The sequence below is a fragment of the Marmota marmota genome, unplaced genomic scaffold (genome assembly GCF_001458135.2).
Source record: "Marmota marmota marmota unplaced genomic scaffold, marMar, whole genome shotgun sequence".
In the NCBI taxonomy this organism is placed as follows: Eukaryota; Metazoa; Chordata; class Mammalia; order Rodentia; family Sciuridae; genus Marmota; species Marmota marmota.
In genome coordinates, this window is record NW_026000241.1 from 6,012,234 (window position 1) to 6,030,206 (window position 17,973).

The following is a 17,973-nucleotide window of genomic DNA, read 5'->3' on the forward strand; positions in this document are numbered from 1 at the left end:
CTGCCGCAGCTGGGCGCGGTAGGTCTGCAGGGCCGCCTCCAGGCTCTCCTCGTCCATCTCGACGGCCGCGCGGGTCCGGGGAGGGGCGCGGGCGGAGCGGCGGGAGCGCGGCCAGGGGTGCCGGCTCGGCCGCTCGCCCATAACGGCAGGCTCGCTCAGGCGCGCGGCAGCCGGCCCCGCCGCCTCCCGCGCCGTCAAGGGCCCGCCCGGCATCCAGTCTTTATCTACAACTTACAGTGGGGCGCGGAGGCAGGGGATGGTCAGGCCAGAGCTGGGATTCGAACCCCTGGCCTCCTCTCCTAGCCCTCAGGCCACTCAAGGCACTGGAGACACAATCGATTCTCATTCTCGCTAGTTACATTCTGTGAAGTTGCCATAGAAACGGATTTAGCAAATACTGGAGCATGGCTCCTGGGGGACACAGAGAGGTTCCTTCCAGCCCCTGGGCACAACATTTTCATCAGCTGATCAATACGCAACTTTGTCTTGTGGGTGTTTCTGTTAAAAGACGTTTTACTACATGTGATAGATTCATTCCCATTGAACTCGGGGGGCCTGCAGGACTGTCACACTTGCCTGGGCAAAGCCACCAGTTCTTTTCTCAGTAAGGCAGCATCTTTAGATAGCATTTCAGCATTATGCCGTGTAGGGGTGCAATAGTGACATCTCGATGAAAAAGCCCCCCAGTGCACAAAACGTGGCAGCACACAGACCCCAGTCAGGACCCTTGTGCACAGTAGGCGCTAAAACAGGAAGGCAGAATGGCCCTGGTCAGCTCCTGCCGGGAATGTGTGCATCTGTGCATGTCCACCAATGACAGAACCTATCAGGTGACTGTAAGTACAGTTGACTCAGTGTTTATGGGTTCTACTCCATGGATTCAACTAATCACAGATCTAAAATATTTGTGGAAATCCCCCGTGTTTGTACTGAACATGTACAGACTTTTTAGGGGGTCAGGATTCCCTAAAAAATAGTTAGCCAGGTGTAGTGATGCAAACCTGTAATCCCAGTAACTTGGGAGGCTGAGGCAGAAGGATTAAAAGTAGAGGTCAGCCTCAGCAGCTTGGTGAGAACTTGTCCCCCCGAAATAGAAAGGGCTGGGAATGTAGCTCAGTGGTAGAGTGCCCCCCCATATAACAGTTACGTTCAAATCACATTGTATTAAATGCAACTTTCTAGAGATGATTTAAAGTTCAGAGGAGGTGCTGTAGGTTCAAGCAAATGCTACACCATTTTATATAAGGGATTTGGACGCTAGTGGAGTTTGGAATCCTGTAGGTCCTGGGACCAGTTCCCTGAGGATGCCCAGGGAAAACTATAAACTTCAGCAAGTAGAATTCATAAACTCAGATTCTGTGAGGATCAGGATGGCCTGCATTGGTGAAATGAGCCGCCCCAGGGTCACTCCCCTTTCTCCCACGGGTGTGATCATCCTCGGCTGCTTCCTTGTCTGGTCTGCAGGCGCCCGAGCCTCGGTGTGTCCCGCCTTCCGCAGTCACAAACATCTGCCAGAGTTGTTCAGAGAAGCCAAGGCCCCTTCTCATGCACACTGCACCCTTAGGGGCTGCGGTGCTGTAGGCACCCGCCAGATGGGGCTGCCTTGGAAAAGCCCTGCTCGGGTTCTCCAGAGCCTGTCAGAACGCCGGCGGTGGAAATGCCTGCTGACAGCTCATTGGTCAAAATAGCCACGCGGAGGCGGGGCTCCTGCGGCGACGCTCCGCCCACCCGGGAACTAGGGTCCCGCACTCTGCGGAGGGAGCGCTCCGCTGCTGCGGCGGGTGGAGCGGGTCAGAGGGGAGGTCCCGGCCCCGGTCCTGGGGTGCGAGGGATGTTGAATTTAATTCTGACGATAAACAAGCCGGTGGCGGGAGCGGTGGCACACGTCTGTAATCACAGTGGCTCCGGAGGCTGAGACTGGAGGATCGCGAGTTCAAAGCAACCTCCGCAATTTAGCGAGGCCCTAAGCAACTCAGCGAGAGCCTGTCTCTAAATAAAATGTAAAAAAGGGCTTAGTGGTTAAGCTCCCCTGGGTTCAACCGGTTTAAGAAAATAAAAAAGGATAAACAAGACCGTGGAGACCACGGCCATAGGGAGACTTCGGGCTCTACTCTGAATGCGAGAGCAAGTGGGGGTTATAGCCAAGGAGCTGAGTGCGGGGCGATGGGTGGAAAATGACTCGGGGAGACGAAGTGCGGGGATTCTTGCCAAGGCGGGCTGGAGGTGGGAGGAGATGCTTTCTTCACTGACTTAGCCAGATTCTTGATAGCTGGGCTAGACAGGTCGACCGGGCCAAGTCGGGGGTCAGGAGAGAGTTCAGCAGAGCCAAGGAGTGAGTCTGCGGTGGGGAGCCAGAAGGGGGAGACACTGAGCTGTCCAGTGCACCCCTTCACCGAACCTCCCACTGTTGCGGGGACTAGGCCTCTGGAGCAGCCGGCACCTAGCAGGGCACCTACCAGGTGTCGCCTGGGCTGCTCTGGCGCCGACCACAGAATCCGACCCGACTGGGAAGCAAAGGCCATTTGTTTTCTCTGGTTACCGTCCCAGCTGCCCCGAAACCAGCCCCGGATCACTTTTCAGGGTGTCCGTGTGACCGGGGCCTCTGGGCGACCCATCTGTTCCTGTCGAACTGGACCCGTCACCTCCACACAGCCACACACCTTGTAAACTCCCATCCCTCTGAGCCCTGCCAAGCCCGGGGACAATCTGACTCTGGGGCTGGAGAGTCCGTGGAACCCGCCTGGCCCGCTCCGGGCTTGGTCCCAGCAGCTCTCCTAGTTCTTGCCCAAGTTCATGTGGTCTGCTAAGGCCACCAGCAGCCTCCACCCTCTGTCCAGGAAGCCAGAGCGCTTCTTCCTCTTGTTTGTTCGGAGGCCAGCATCAGGGGCCTGGGGACCGAGAGGGCATTCTGGAGGGACAGTACTGGCCCCACTGCTACCTAGCTGGTGCCCCTGCACAGTGGCTGCCTGGCTCTCCTCTCTGCCGCAGTCTGGCTGGGCACACAATCACGAGCCACCACACAGCTTGTAGATTCAAACAGCAACTCTTTATTCCCGAACTCACACCAGCCGTCTACAATCACGTTCTGGGGAAATCCACGTTCTCTGCCCAAATCCACATCCACTGGGCTTCTGTCTCCCAAAAAATACTGCCTGAATCCCGTGAGAACTCAAGGGGAACTCAGGCAGCAGGATACGCCCTATTCCCAGCAGGAATAATCTTAAACCTTAAACCTGGAACCTAAACCGGGAACGCCCTAAACCCGGATCCGCCCTGGTCCTTGAGCAAGGTCACCTACATGCAATGTCACTGCAAAATGTCCTGTTTCCACGAGTCCTTCCACTAAGCAACATGGGGTACGCTGGCAAGGAAATTGTCATACCTACTTGGCTAATGGCTCCCAGCACCTCTCTACAGTGCAGACAGCTCCCAGCTCCTCTAGGATTTTTTCTTTTTTCTTTTTTTTGGTACAGGGGATTTAGCTCAGAGCGCTTGACCACTGAGCCCCGTCCCCAGCCCTAGTTTGTATTTCATTTAGAGACAGGGTCTCACTGAGTTGCTTTGAGCCTTGCTTTTGCTGAGGCTGGCTTTGAACTCACGATCCTCCTGCCTCAGCCTCCCGAGCTGCTGGGATTACAGGAGTGTGTCAAGGCGCCAGGCCTCTGCCTGTTCATTTTATTTTTATTTTTTTCAGTTCTAGGATGGAACCCAGGGCCTCGCCTATGCTAGGCAGATGCTCTACCACTGAGCTGCACCCCAAAACATTCCCCCAGTTCTTCAACTTTATATAAATTCAATTCCCCAATAAGGCCTCTTTTGTGCCTGGCTTATTTTGTTCAATATTATGTCCGTGACATTCATCCACAATTTCACTCTCTGCTCATCCAGTTGCCTGCTGATGGACATTTTGGCTGGACCATTTTTGGCCACTGCTTTACCACTGAGCCACATCCCCAGCCTTTTATATGTATATATATTTTAGAGACAGGGTCTCACTGAGCTGCTTAGTGCCTTGCTTTTTGCTGCTTCTGGCTTTGAATTCACGATCCTCCTGCCTCAGCCTCCTGAGCCGCTGGGATGACAGACGTGCGCCACCGCACCTGGCCTGTACGTGTCTTTTGATGAATACACACTGGTTCCTGTAGGGTAGTGTTATATCTCAGGTCTGGAATGTTCTCCAAAGGCCCGTGTTACCTAGCCATGATGTTATGGAGGCAGCTGGTCTCTAGGAGGCTGGGCCTGGTGGAGGGGAGTTAGTCCATCAGGGGCGCCCTCGACGGAGACATGGGGACCGCGACTCTTCATTTCTTCACTTCCCGGCTGCCATGAGGTGACCTCCCTTCTCTACCACGGACTCCTGCCATGCACGCACGGAACTGCCACAGGCCCAAAGCCACAGGGCCCGTGACCATGGCCACTGAAACCACGAGCCAAAAATAAATCTATTTTCTTTCTTCCTTTTTGTGGCCCTGGGCACGGGACCCCGGCCTCATCTGTGCAGGTGAGCGCTCTACCCCTAGCCACACCCCCGCCCCTTTTCATTTAAACTTGAAACAGGGTCTCCCTGAGTCACCCAGGCGGCCTCAGTCTCCCGAGGAGCTGGGATCACAGGGGTGCCCCCCACGCCTGGCTTCACTGTCCTCCTTTTGAGTTGATCTCAAGTATTTTGTCACTGCATGGAAAACTGAGCCCCCCAGAGTGGAAATACACGTTCCTGGGGGAGGGCCACGTTCCGCTCTGGCCAAGAAGACCACATGTGCTCCCGCCAGCCACAGGGACCGAGGCTCTGGTGACATTTGACATTTTCAGTCTCGTTGGTTTGGGCTGCTCCTCTCACCCCGTCCTGAATTTCCTCATTGTCCTGCACATTCTTGCCGGCTCAGAAACCTGGGCTGGAAACAGCCGTTGCTACAGCTTGGGTCTGGAATGGCCCCCGGGGGCGCGTATGTTAAAGGCTGGGTCCCCAGCTTGGCACTGGGAGGAGGTGGTGGGACCTTTAACAGATAGGGCCTGTGGGTGACTCTGGTCACAGGAGGGTGTGCCTCGGACACAGTGGGACTCCAGCCCCTCTGTCTCTTCTTCAGTCCCTGGCTAGGAGGTGACTGGATTTGCTCCCCAGGGGTTCCCACCATGGGCCTCCCACAGGCAACAGAGCCAGCCGACCATGGACTGAAAACCTCTAAAACTATGAGCCAAGATAAACCTTTTCTTGCTATAAGTTGATATTTTTCTCAACTGTTTGTTATAGTAGCAGAAAGCTGGTTCACGCAGGTGTTCATGCTGTGAGGAAAGCACTGTTTTCTTCTCTTGTTTACCCACCTGCCTGACCTCTTCGTTTCTCTTTAGGAAAAGCCCAGAAAATTTACAAGACATTAGGTCACATCTTAGATGATCCCCCAAATCATGTGACCCCTAGGCCTATGCAATTCTCTTACCTTTGACTGTGGGTTGAGCTTAGAGATTTGCTTCTAACCAAAAGAGTGCAGGAAGGGCAACGGGGTGCCACTTCGTTGTCAGGTTACAGAAGGAAGACACGGCTTCCATTTTGCTGCAGACTATTCTGCTGGCTTTGTTGAAATGAGCTGCCCCCTAAAGAGGACCATGTGTCACAGAACTGAGAATGGCTCTGGCCCGAAGTCACCAAGGAAAGAAGATCCTGAGCTAAACAGCCCACAGAGCACTGAATCCTGCCAGCAACCAGGAAGTCAGCTTGGCGACCAATCCTACCCAGCAAAAGGTTGACTGGAGCCTTGTGAGAGACCTAGAGGGGGAAGGACCCAGTAGAATCACAGATTAGTCAGAATTTCATTGCTATAACAAAATACCTGAGGTAGGCTACTTGATAAAGAAAACAGATTTATTTTTTGGCTCATGGTTCGGGAGGTACAAGGTCCAAGAATCACAGCACAGTTTCTGTTGAGGGCTCCTGTAGTTTGCAAGACATCATGGTGTAAGTGTGTGTGTGTGTGTCTGATCTCTCCCTGTGTCCTTAGAAAGCCACCAGGATTCAATCATGGCAGCTGATCTAGTCTAATCTAATCACTATTCAAGGTCCCCACCTCTAAACACCATAGACAGATTGTTTATTTTTGTACTGGGCATTGAACTCAGGGGCACTTGACCACTGAGCCCCATCCCCAGCCCTTTTTTATATTTTCTTTAGAGACAGGGTCTCACTGGGCTGCTTAGCTCCTCACTGTTTGTTGTTAAGTCTCGCTTTAAATTTAGGATTCTCAGGGGCTGGGGTGTGGTTCAAGCGGTAACGCATTCGCCTGGCAAGCGTGGGTTGCTGGGTTCGATCCTCAGCACACAGAAAAATAAAATAAAGATGTTGTGTCTGCCGAAAACTGAAAAATAAATATTAAAAAATTCTCTCTCTCTTTTTAAAAAATTAATGAATAAATTCACGATTCTCCTGCCTCAGCCTCCAGAGTCGCTGGGATGACAGGAGTGGGCCACCTTGCCCTGATATGCTGCAATCTGGCTGGGCACAAATAACCAGGAGGTCATGAGCCACCTGTAGGTTCAAACAGGAACTACTTTATTACCCGAACCCAAGGGGAACTCAACTGGAACTCAATGGGAACTCCGCGAGAACTCAAAAGTAGCGGGCATCTGAGGTAGCAGGAGCCGCCTTATTGCCGGACAGCAGAGGTTTATATACACAAGTGAATACACAGCTTGTTTCAATTTAGCATCATCCAGTTACAGCAATCAGTCATTATCTTAATAGTTATACACAGTTTAACTTACTCACCATCATCTTAATGGCTCCCTGGCGTTACTTCTCAACCACTCCTTCTGGCAAAATGCCAGGCGCCATCTTGACTTGGTTGTGGCTCTCAACACTGATAGATTGTTTATCTAAATAACATTAATATAAAATTCTGGTAACTGTCATAGTTTGGGTGTAAAATGTCCTCAAAGAATCCCACGTTGGAGGCCTGGTCTCTGGTGCCACCATGTTCAGAGGTGGAGCTCTGGGGAGGTGACTGGATCCTGAGGACTCGGGCCTCAGCAGGGGGTTAAGCCTCTGAAATCTGAGTGGCTGACTGGAGGTGGCGGGAACTACAGACAGGTGGGCTGTGGGTGGAGGAAGTGGTGACTGGGGGCAAGCCTTTGGGGACTGCATCTTGTCCCTGGTGCCTCTCCCTCCCCCTCTCTCTGCTCTTTGGCTGCTGTGAGCTCAGCCGCTGACCTCCGCTGTCCTCGGCTGCACCCTTCCACTGGGACCTTCTGCCTCACATCAAGCCCAAAGAAATAAATGGAGCCAGCCCACTGTGGACTGAGACTCTGAAGCCACGCGCCGAAATCAGTCTCTCTTCTCCAAGTTGCTATTTCAGGTATTTCAGTCACAGTGAGGAAAAGTTGACTAACACAGGGATTAGACTCTTGCATGAGTTCTGAGAGACAGACCATATTCAGACGAGACCAAGCAGCACCCAGGTCCCCATCTACAGCAATCAAGTGCTGGATTTGGGGTGTGGTTTGTTTCTCCGGGTTTCATGTTTTGGAAGCTTGGTCCTTGGTGTGGTGATGTTAAGAGGTGGTGGGCCTTTTAAGAGGTGGGGCTTGGTGGGAGGTCTTTAGGTTATTGGGATCATTCAGTTCTACTGAAACCAGTGTTATTCTTGCTAGAGGGCTGTTACAAAAGAGCAGGCCTAGCCCTGCCTCAGTCTCTGGCTTCCTGTCTTACCGTGTGATTGCTCCCTCTCCCATTTGCTCTAGCCACGACCCCATCTGCCATGAGGTCCTCACCAGAGCTGAGCTCATACTGGTGTCATGGCTTTGAACCTCCAAATCTGTGAGCTAGGGCTGCAGATGTAGCTCAGTGGTAGACAGCTTGCCTTGCATGCACTGGATCCTGGGTTTGACTCCCAGCACTGCAATAAAATAAAATAAAACTTTGGGCTAAATAAAACTCTTTTCTTGATAATTTATCTAGCCCTTGGTATTTAGTTATAGCAAAGGAAAATGGACTAATACACAGAGGTAATAGATATCTATTGTTGTTGGTTTTTTTTTTTTTTTTTTTGATACTGAGGATCGAATTCAGAGGCACTTGACCACAGAGCAATATCCCCAGCCCTATTTTGCATTTTATCTAAAGAGAGGATCTCACTGAGTTGCTAAAGTGCCTTGCTTTGAACTTGTGATCCTTCTGCCTCAGCCTCCCAAGATGCTGGGATTACAGGCATGTGCCACTGCACCCAGCAAGATATGTATTGTTTTAAGCTGCTACATTTTGGGATAATTTGTTATGCAGTAATAGCTGACTGATACATCTGATAGGACTTATAAGTCAGGGAAAGACAATGTGCTTGGCTATCAAGGTGTACTTATTTGGTTCTTGCTCTCTTTATTCTAGCAAATGTATCTGCACACATTTGAGCCAAGAGGTTCAACTTAGTAGAACCATCCTAAAAATACTGGCCTTCTAAATTTATTTCACCCAAAATATATTATCTAGAATTTTTTTTTTCATGAGTACAAAACGACTGTTAGAAAGTCCCCTCTTTTCCAACAGCATCACCATCCCTATTGGCCACACAGACAGTGCTTGGTAGAAAAGAAAGAGCCAGGACTCCCTGAAACTTTTATGTCAGCTCCAAGAATTCTGTCTTGAAAAGTAGCAACAGGATGTGTGTCAGCCCTGCTGCGACTGAATGTGTTGGAAACTTTGTCTCCTCGACGACAGTGTGGAGAGATGAGACCTCCAGGGGCCCATGAGCCCTCGAGGACTCAACGCTCACACATGGATTAAGGCCAGGACCAGAGCGAATTCCTTACAAAATGGTGGATTTGGTGTCTTCCCTCTTGTTCTCCCCCAAAATGATGCCTTGTGCCATGCCGTGACATGGCAGGTAGCCTGTCACCAGCTGCCAGCCCCTTGATTTTGGAGTTCCCCGTCTCTAGAACTGTGAGAAATAAACTTCTTTATAAATTTCCCAGTCTCAAGCATTTCGTTGCAGCAACACAAAAAAACCACCAAGACAGGTCCTTGTTGGACTGATCAGCCTCCTTCGGGATGGCGTCGGAGCACAGAGGACCCCGGTTCTGTTCGGCCACTTTCAGATGTTATATGTAGAAGTAAAGGAGAGATGGCAGAGGGGACCCCGTGTCCAACGCCTGGAGCGACCGCCTGCAATTCCTCCTCTACCACCGAGCTCCACCCCAGCCCTCAAAGGCCCTTTATTTTATTTTATTTATTTGTGGTGCTGAGGATCAAACCCAGGGCCTCACACACGCCAGGCGAGCGCGCTGTCACTGAGCCACAACCGCAGCCCCTCAAACTCTTCTTAAGCACAAAGAGTGTGGGCAAATCTTCCCAGGCCTTTTTTTCTTTTCCTTCCTTCCTTCCTTCCTTCCTTCCTTCCTTCCTCCCTCCCTCCCTCCCTCCCTTCCTCCCTTCCTTCCTAGGAGAGGAGAACCGGGGATGGAACTCAGGGGCACTCGAGCCCTGAGCCCCAGCCCCATTTTGTATTTTCTTCAGAGACAGAATCTCACTGAGTTGCTTAGAGCCTCGCGATCCTCCTGCCTCAGCCTCCAGAATTACTGTTGTGCACACCGCGCCCGGCTCCTTTTTGCTCCTGGATAAAGGCCACTCAGCTGGAGCAGGTTGGCTGCGCCTCTCCAAATTCATGGGTACGTGATGCAGGTTGCTGAAGGCAGGTACCCGTGACCCTGTCGGGGCCTCCTGAGACCACAGCGGTGGGCCCCCCTGGGACACAGGAGGGTGAAAGCAGCCCTCAGCCAAACCTGACGGGAATCCGGTGGACACCACAGCCCAGCGCCCTGGGGTGGGAGCTCCGTGCCTCCCCGAGGTCTGACGCCGACACAGCCCAGCGCTGTCCGCTCCCTGGCGCCCCCTGCAGGGCTCCTGTGGTCTTCTCCCAGATGACCGTACCCCCGCAGTCATTGCGAGGGTCTGGTTCTGATGACCCCAAACCAAGGCAGCATTTTTTTTTTTTTGAGTACTGGCGATTGAGGGCGCTCCACCACTGAGCTGCGTCCCCAGTTCCTTTTATTTTATCTTGAGACAGGTTCTTGTTAAGTTGAGGGTGTCGCTAAGTGGCCCAGGCTGGCCTCAAATCCCCGCTCCTCCTGCCTTGGCCTCCTGAGTGGCTGGGATTACAGGAGCAGCGACCGCGCCCAGCAGGCGACCTCTTTGACAGGTAGTCCACTCCCCCCAACACCAAGGAGCGTGCTGACAGCCGCTTGTGTTGGTGAGGAGTGGAATGAACCCAGCGTTACTGTTCCTTCCATGTCACCTGACTGTGCTGGGGTGGGGGTGGGGGTGGCTCCTCTATTTTATAAGAAAGAAAACTAGGATGTGGGTCACACGGCTGCTCCCCGTTCCTGGAATGTTCTGCGTTCTCCTGCCAAACCCTGATCAGGTGCCTCCCAGACTCAAGTGCTGGCTCTGGCCCCATCGCCTGTCCCTCCCTGCTTGATGGTGCCTGAGATGGGAAGAGGCCCGGCCCCCTCCCCTTCCAGGGAGATGCAGCGGGAGGCAGTTCCAGCTGGGCCCGTGGACACCTGCCAGGCGGCCTGTGGAGCCCTGCAGAGTGTTCAGGGCTCAAGTTGAAGGTCTCATGAGGACATGAAGGGACAGAAGAGGTGAGACGGAGAGGCGCCCACGGTGCAACGTTCATGGAGACCTAGCTTCACACTCTGGGGCCCACCCCGGAGCTCAGGGGCCTCCTTCAATGCTATTTTAAACTTCAGGTGAAATTCACATAACATTTAACTAACTTTTTTTTAAAGTACCTCATCCCCACCCCCTTTTTCTTTTCTTTTTAATTTTCAATTTTGACTCAGGGTCTCACTAAGTTACCCAGAACCTCACTAAATTGCTGAACTGGCCTCAGACCACAATCCTCCTGCCTCAGCCTCCCAAATGGTTGGGTTACAGGTGAGCGCCACTGCGCCTGCGCACCATTTTTTCAATGTGCTCCTTGTACTTGATGTTTACCATGCCGTCCCAAGTCTGTCCCTGCTGGGGCCCCTGTGTCAGGCGCCATTCTGGCTGCTCAAGGACAAACCTTTCTGTCCCATCTGCAGGCGTGAGGAGGCCTGTGCTGCTTCTCCCGGGCTCCACAGGGGAGTGGGCTGGGCTGATGGCCACCTGGGTCTGGGGGCATCTGACCGGCCACGTGGGGTCCCTGCCCAGAGTCAGGCTCAGGGCTCAGCTTCCCTGCTGGGGGCTGTCACCTCTTTGCCTGACTCCCTACCTCGGCCCTGGAGTCCCTGGGTGGCCCAGGGAGGGACAGGCTGTAAGCCTCCTGTGGACATATGTCCATTTGGGGTAGAGGTGGGGCCAGCCAGGGCACTCCCAGGGAGACTCACATGTGAGAAGATGGGCAGGACTTGGGGTCCCAGGCTGGGGCCCCAGGAGGTACCCTGCCCACTGCTCCTGCCCACCCCTCTGTCACCCTGGCCCACCACGGGCCTGGGCTTGGCCACAGGGACATTTGGACATTGATTAAATGACACAGAGATGGTGAGCTCTGGGGTTTATTTAGGATGTGCAAGATGGTGGAGGGTGGGGGACCCCGGTCCCTGTCCTGGTGCACACCGAGCTCCATCAGGTCCATAAGCCACTTCGCCTCATCACGGGCCATTTCCGGCCACCAGGCACACCGACCCCCAGCAACACAGAAATGGTTGTGTGTGCTGAGGACCTACTGTGCGGAGGCCCCAGCCGGTTCGTATGAACTTGTGGGTCTCTTGGCAGCCTGAAGAGCAGGGTCACCTCCAGTCCCATTTTACAGGCAGGGAAACTGAGGCACAGAGCAGACTGGCCCGCAGCCAGGCGTGTGGGTCCAGCCTCCGGGTCTGCGCCTGGCTGTGGGCTGCTTGGCACACATGGGTTTCAGACATTCACAGCCCCGGCGGGTGGGGGGGGGCGTCGTGCGGGGTCTGAGACTTGCACCATCTGTCAGCAACATGGGGCTTACGAGACCCAGGGGCAAATCCTGGCTCTGATGCTCAGAACTGGGACCTCTGGTGAGTCACTGCCCCTCTTGGGGCCTCGATTTCCTCATCTGTAAAATGGATGGAGACACTTAGAGAATCACTGCCTAAGCCCCAGCCTCCCCTCCTACCTGGAACAGAACTTCATTCATTCTGGGCAACCAGATTTCCCAGCCTCCGTGCATGGAGATCTGGTCTTGGGACTCTGTTCTGGCTAGTGAGAGGGCAGAAGGGCCCCAAAGCCTCATAGGCAGACTTTCAGGAGACTCTGAGCCAGCCTTGGACTTTGACTTTCCCTCCTTGTGGGGAGATAAAGGCTGGAGCCCTGGCAGCTATTTTGTACCATGAGGCAATCTTAAAGACCATAACCAGGGATGATGTAAACTGTAAGAGAAATGAAGTCTTACTGCTACTGCAGCTGAGCCTGGACCTATCTCTATGATAGCTGCTTCTTGCTACCTTACACCAGTTATCTATTCCTGATTCTCAGGTTCACACCAGCGTTGAGTCCTTTCCTGTGGCCCTTGGTCTGTGGCCCAGCATGCTCCGCATCTCTTGAGTGACCCCCTCCCAGGGCCCCATGCCAGTCGACAGTGTCCGGTGCACGCGGGGTGTAGGCAGGCTGCTCTCCCGGCCTCCCCCCAGGGATTTGGGTGCTGTGGCAGTGGCCATGGTCCTAAGGGGGTCCCCAAGCTCCAGGCAGAATGAATATGGGGTCCGACGGTGGATACCATGCTGGGGCTGAGCCCTGGGGCTGTCCTTGGAGGCTTCGGCAGGGCGTGCAGAATTATCTTCAAAGGACGGTGGGGACAGTTCACGGAGACCATGGTGGGTGGCCCGGGCAGCCCGGAGCAGGGTGTGGGTCAGAATGGCCACCAGAACCAGGGCACCAGAGCCCAGGATGGAGGCAGCCGCGGCGCCTGTCTCAATCTCGAAAAGCAGCAGGGCATAGATGGACAGCGCTAGGGAAGGAAATGGCTCTCAGTTAACACAGGTCTGTTCTCCAAGCCCTCAGGGACACCCCCCCAGATGCGGAGTGACAATAGAAAACCCTGCAACAGCGGGTGTGGTGGCACACACCTGTAATCCCAGCCACTTGGGAGGCTGGGAAATGAGGATCATAAATTCAAGGCCAGCCTCTTCAATTTAGGGAGGCCCTAATGGCCAGAGAGTTGCTCTCCCTTGTTACAGTGATTAGTGGAGGGAAATCATGTGACTTCAGCACAGCCTATCAGAGTCAGCCCTGGGACTTCTGCTTGGCCTATAGGGAAACAGGGATTTTCTTCCTGCAGTGGCAGGGGTATGGGTAGGAGAGAAACCCAAGGCGGCTGGGGGACTCTGTGGCACTTTCTGGGCTGTTTCTGTTTCCTCTGACTCTGCCCTCTTTTTTTTTTTTTTTTTTTTTACTAGGAATTGAACTCAGGGGCACTCACTGAGCCACACCCCAGCCCCATTTTGCATTTTATTTAGAGACAGGGTCTCACTGAGTTGCTTAGTGCCTCTCTAAGTTTCTGAGGCTGGCTTTGAACTCGCTATCTGCCTCAGCCTCCTGAGCTGCTGGGATTACAGGCATGGGCCACCGCGCCTGGCTGCACTCTTCCTTTTGAAGATGCCACCGTGCATCATGCCTGATGTATTAAAATGGGGCCAAGGACTTTCTTTGTGCTAAACATTTTGAAAGGGTTTGTTATGATTCTTCTTTTTGGCTCCGGGGAACAGTGGGTGGGTGATTGGCTGGACGTGCTTGTGAATTCTTGCTGAATGAGGTCACCTAACCTCTAAAGGAGTCTAAATGGGAGGTGACTGAATTCTCAATTTAACGCTTAATGAATCGGACATAATGACTTTCTTCTTCTCTCTGTGATTTTCTTGTATTTTAGAATGAGGATGTGAGGATATATTTTTCCTCAATATTTTTGACCTCAGTATTTTTGTCAGCCCATGAAAAGCCTGAGGTTGGAGGTACTGTCCCAAGTGCTCACAGCCCATCATTCTCAGAGAAGTACACTCAGCTGACACAGAGGAAAGTTGAGGCAAGAGGCATTTCACACAGCCTCACTTGAGCACCTGGATCCAGCCGCACTTGAAGCCAACTACCCCTGAGAATTTCAAATACATGAGACACTAATTCCACTTTCCTTTTTAAAAATCCCACATCTAGAACTTTTTATTAAGTCAAGCAACAATCTACCTACAAATTTCCACATTGAACCCTAGGTTTATATTTCATAAAAAATACTTTAAATCCATCATTTTTATCTTCTATTTTTCTATTGTGGGACTAAGAAAATAATAATAGCTTCCATAAACATGTACCATGTTTATTAATTACAAATAAACCACTTACAATAGATTTATAAAAACTATTGGGAAAGGGCTGGGGATATAGCTCAGTTGGTAGAGTGCTTGCCTCACATGCACAAGGCCCTGGGTTCAATCCTCAGCACCACAGGGGGGAAAAAAAACCTATTGGGGAAAAACATCGTTTAATCATAAAAAATAAAAGTAAATAAAGTCTTCAGTAATGGCTAATCCCTTGTCTTTCATGAATCTGATTAGTTTTCCTTCCAATAAAACAGGTGCTTCTAGAGAAGGCAGGGGCCTAGGTGTTGATTCTACATTGACATGTTTTTTTTTTTTTTTTTCAAGCTTAAAATATAAGATACAAAGTGTCTTTTTTAAAACACTTTTTGGAGTTGTAGATGGACAGCAGGCCTTCATTTGTGTCATTTTTATGTGGTGCTCAGGATCCTACCCAGGGCCTCACACATGCTAAGCAAGTGCCCTGCCCCTGAGCCCCAGCCCCACAAGTGTCCATTTAGGAGGGTGTTGTGGTGCACACCTGATGCCTCAGCAACTTGGGAGGCTGAGGCAGGAGAATTGCAAGTTGGAGGCCAGCCTCAGCAACTTAGTGAGGTCTTGTCTCAAAAATAAAATAAAATGGTTCAACCCCCAGTACAAACAACAACAACAAAATGAAAAAATAAAAAACACCCAGGCCAAGAAAACTTGTTCAAACAAAACATAAAACTGGTGAGAAGGGCTGGGCTGGGCTCAGGGGCAGAGCACTCGCCTGGCACGTGTGAGGCTCTGGGTTCCACCCTCAGCACCACATAAAAGTAAATAAAATAAAGGTCCATCGATAACTAAAAAATATTAAAACAAACAAAACTGATGAGGAGCTAATCTGCTGACAGCCACTGTCTGGAGACCCTCTGGGTCCGAGGCCGTCCGTGAACTTTGATGGGTATTTACCTGGAGTCCCCTGAGCAACTCCACAAGGCCTGGGTGGAAATGGCTGCCACTGAATGACAGGGGACCAGGCACACAGAGGATCTGCCCCAGGCCCCGGAGGGGGACAGCGTCAGAGCCGGGAGCTGGACCCGCGCAGGCTGGCTCAAGAGCTGCCTCAGGTCCTCCCACCCAAGCCCAGGTGCCATCCCGAGTGCTGGCCCCGCACACACCTGCCAGGTAGACGGAGACCCCACAGCAGAAGAGGCCAAGGGCCACGTGCCGGAGGTGGCGGCAGTCGTAGAGAAACCAGTCGGACCTGGGGAGGGGGACCAAGAGAAGGCGTCGGGAGGCGGAGCTGGCTGCAGGGGCCATGGGGACAGGGAGGGAGAGGGGCCTAAATGACAGCAGGGCCCAGCTTTTGGGGAAGAGGGATCCAAGTGGGGCTCCTGCCACCATCATCTGGCCACCCTCCTTCCACCTAGGGCCCTTCACTGTCCACTGTCCATCCATCCGACCAGCCACCTGTGAACCGCCACTCACCAGCCACCCACCACCACCCGGCATCGTCCACCCATCAGCCCCCCATCCACCATTCACATATGGACCCCTCAGCCCGTCTGCTCCCCTCCGTCCACCCAGTAAGAAGTTTCTATCTGCTTAAATCGACCAGATTGTGCCCCCAAACCCAGACTCCTCTCCTCCACTCACCTCGGTCACCTGCTTCCCCCATCCGCCCTCCACCCAGCCAGTCACCCATTTCCAATCCAGCTGCCGCCCGCTCACTGTCCAACCCCGTCAGCTATTCAACCCTCACCCCCCGCAGCCATCCGCCCTGGACCCGTGCCCTGGTGACCATCGCCCACTAAGCAGCACCCCTCTGTCCACGCCTCACCTACCATCCACTGATCACTCATCTCCCGCCCACCGTCCATCCACCTCCATCTGTCCACCAAATCCACCCACTGCCCACTCCCCGCCTGTCCATCCTCCCCCTGGGTCCACCCACCTACTTCCCTGCCTCCATTATCTGACAGACCACAAATCCACTTTGGAGGTGAGGAAAATGAGGTTCCCTTGTCACAAGTGGTGACAGGGACAGCAACCTAGTGAAGGTAGGGCAGTCCCTAAGCTCTCCTTGCTCACCTCCCACGGGACACCTAAGGGGCCTCCTTCTGGTTTTCCCTGCCACCCCCCTCCCACCTCCCTCGAGGCCACAGGGAAGTACTCCAAACCTGCGTCACATTGTCAGCTCCTCACTCACAACCCTCCTGAGTCCTTGTCACAGGGCTGGGGCCCACTGGTCCAGTCCCTCAGACTCCCGCCCTCATCTCCCTGCGTCTCACCACACCAACCTCTGCCACCTCCCCCCATACACCGATCACTCGGGCCCCAGGGCACTGGCACATGCTGCTCCTTCTGTTTGGATCACAGTCCCCCGATCTTCTGCTTCCTTCCCTCCCACAAGTTTCAGTTCAGGCCTCCCCTGACCATCCTATGTTACCCCTACTTTGTCCCCTTCCATCCCATCACCCCATTTCCTTCCTTCCTAGCATCCACCCCATCTGACATCATAGATCTCTTGTGCTTCTTTGTTTTCAGATGGTGAGTCCGTGAGTGGCTGTCTGGGGCCATTTAGTCCCTGCTCTGTCCAGGTGTTCAGAGTCAGCCCCTGCCACCTGCAGGTGCCACAGACATATTTGGGGACGAGGGGACACATGCATGTGGGTGTCCCTTGGGTGAAGGGTGCATGCTATGGGCAGGATCTACCCTAAAGATAGAAGTTTCCATCTGCTTGAATCGACCAGATTGTGCCCCGAAACCCAGACTCCTCCGGCGTCTGGGAGGGAGACACAGGAGTCTCGGTCCTCGGCCCACGGAAGTTTCCTTCGCTGCCTCTGATAGACGCCCCCTCATGCCCGCATCTCTGAGCTCGATTCCTAGGGAACCCCCACCCCAGGCTAGAACGCAGGTTCAGGTTCAAGTCCAGCCCACCCTCTTCCCAGCCAGAGGCCTGGAGAGAGCAGCCCCCGCTGCCTGAGGCGCAGTTAAAAGTGGGATGACAGCAGCAGTCCCAGGGGAGGAAGGGCCTTCCCGGAGCTGACCACAGCAGCGGGAGGCGGGCAGGGCTCGGGCCGGATAAACGACAAACGCGACGGACACCGGAGCTCGCGTCCTCCTACCTGCCAGGGCTGGGTCCTCGCGCCAGCTCCGCGCCCAGGTGGCCACAGAGCGCCACGAGGAGCAGGCAGGTGAGGCCGAGCACCAGGGCGAGCGCGGCCAGCGCGGCGGCCAGCGGCAGCAGCGCCCCGGCCGCGTCCTCGGGCAGCCCCGGGCCGGTGCCCAGCTCCGGGCCCAGCACGTCGGCGCGCGGCCCCCGCAGCTCAGCGCGTCCCGCCTGCAGCTGGAACAGCAGCTGCGCGGCCAGGGCCGCCAGCACCGCCGCGGGAATGCCCAGCAGGGTCATCGCGGCCAGCACCCGGCCGCCGTACGACCGGGCCATGGCAGGGGTCTTGCGGGGCCGGGAGACAGTCAAGGAAGCAAGAAGCTTTAGAACGCAGAGGAGCTGGGGCAGTCCTCGGGCTCCCGGAGGGTCCCCAAGGGACGCGACATCAGGAGGTGCCTGAAGTTTTGGGGCTGGATTGGGGGCCGTCTAGGGGTCGCCAGACTGAGGACCCAGGGTACCGACAGCTGCTGGGACGCTGAAGTCCCCGAAAACTTGGGATGAAGCCTTTTCTTGTCTCTGCGGGACCCGCGGGCGCCCCC

The 17,973-nt window shown here is 53.9% G+C and overlaps 1 protein-coding gene across 2 annotated transcripts; it reads right to left on the reverse strand.

Moving 5' to 3' along the window:
• Window positions 1-11,501: 11,501 nt before the first annotated feature.
• Window positions 11,502-17,967, reverse strand: Tmem221 (transmembrane protein 221). 2 transcript variants are annotated; one of them, XM_048795063.1, is made up of 4 exons: window positions 17,391-17,967; window positions 15,441-15,526; window positions 12,708-12,938; window positions 11,502-12,047 (listed from the first exon to the last, which is right to left on the reverse strand). In XM_048795063.1, exons 1-4 carry the CDS (start codon window positions 17,708-17,710, stop codon window positions 11,992-11,994), a joined length of 693 nt encoding a protein of 230 aa, XP_048651020.1. In that variant the 5' UTR covers window positions 17,711-17,967; the 3' UTR covers window positions 11,502-11,991. The 2 variants fall into 2 exon arrangements, with proteins under 2 accessions (XP_048651020.1, XP_015345097.1); XM_015489611.2 differs by lacking the exon at window positions 11,502-12,047 and having other exon boundaries at window positions 12,055-12,938.
• Window positions 17,968-17,973: the final 6 nt, after the last annotated feature.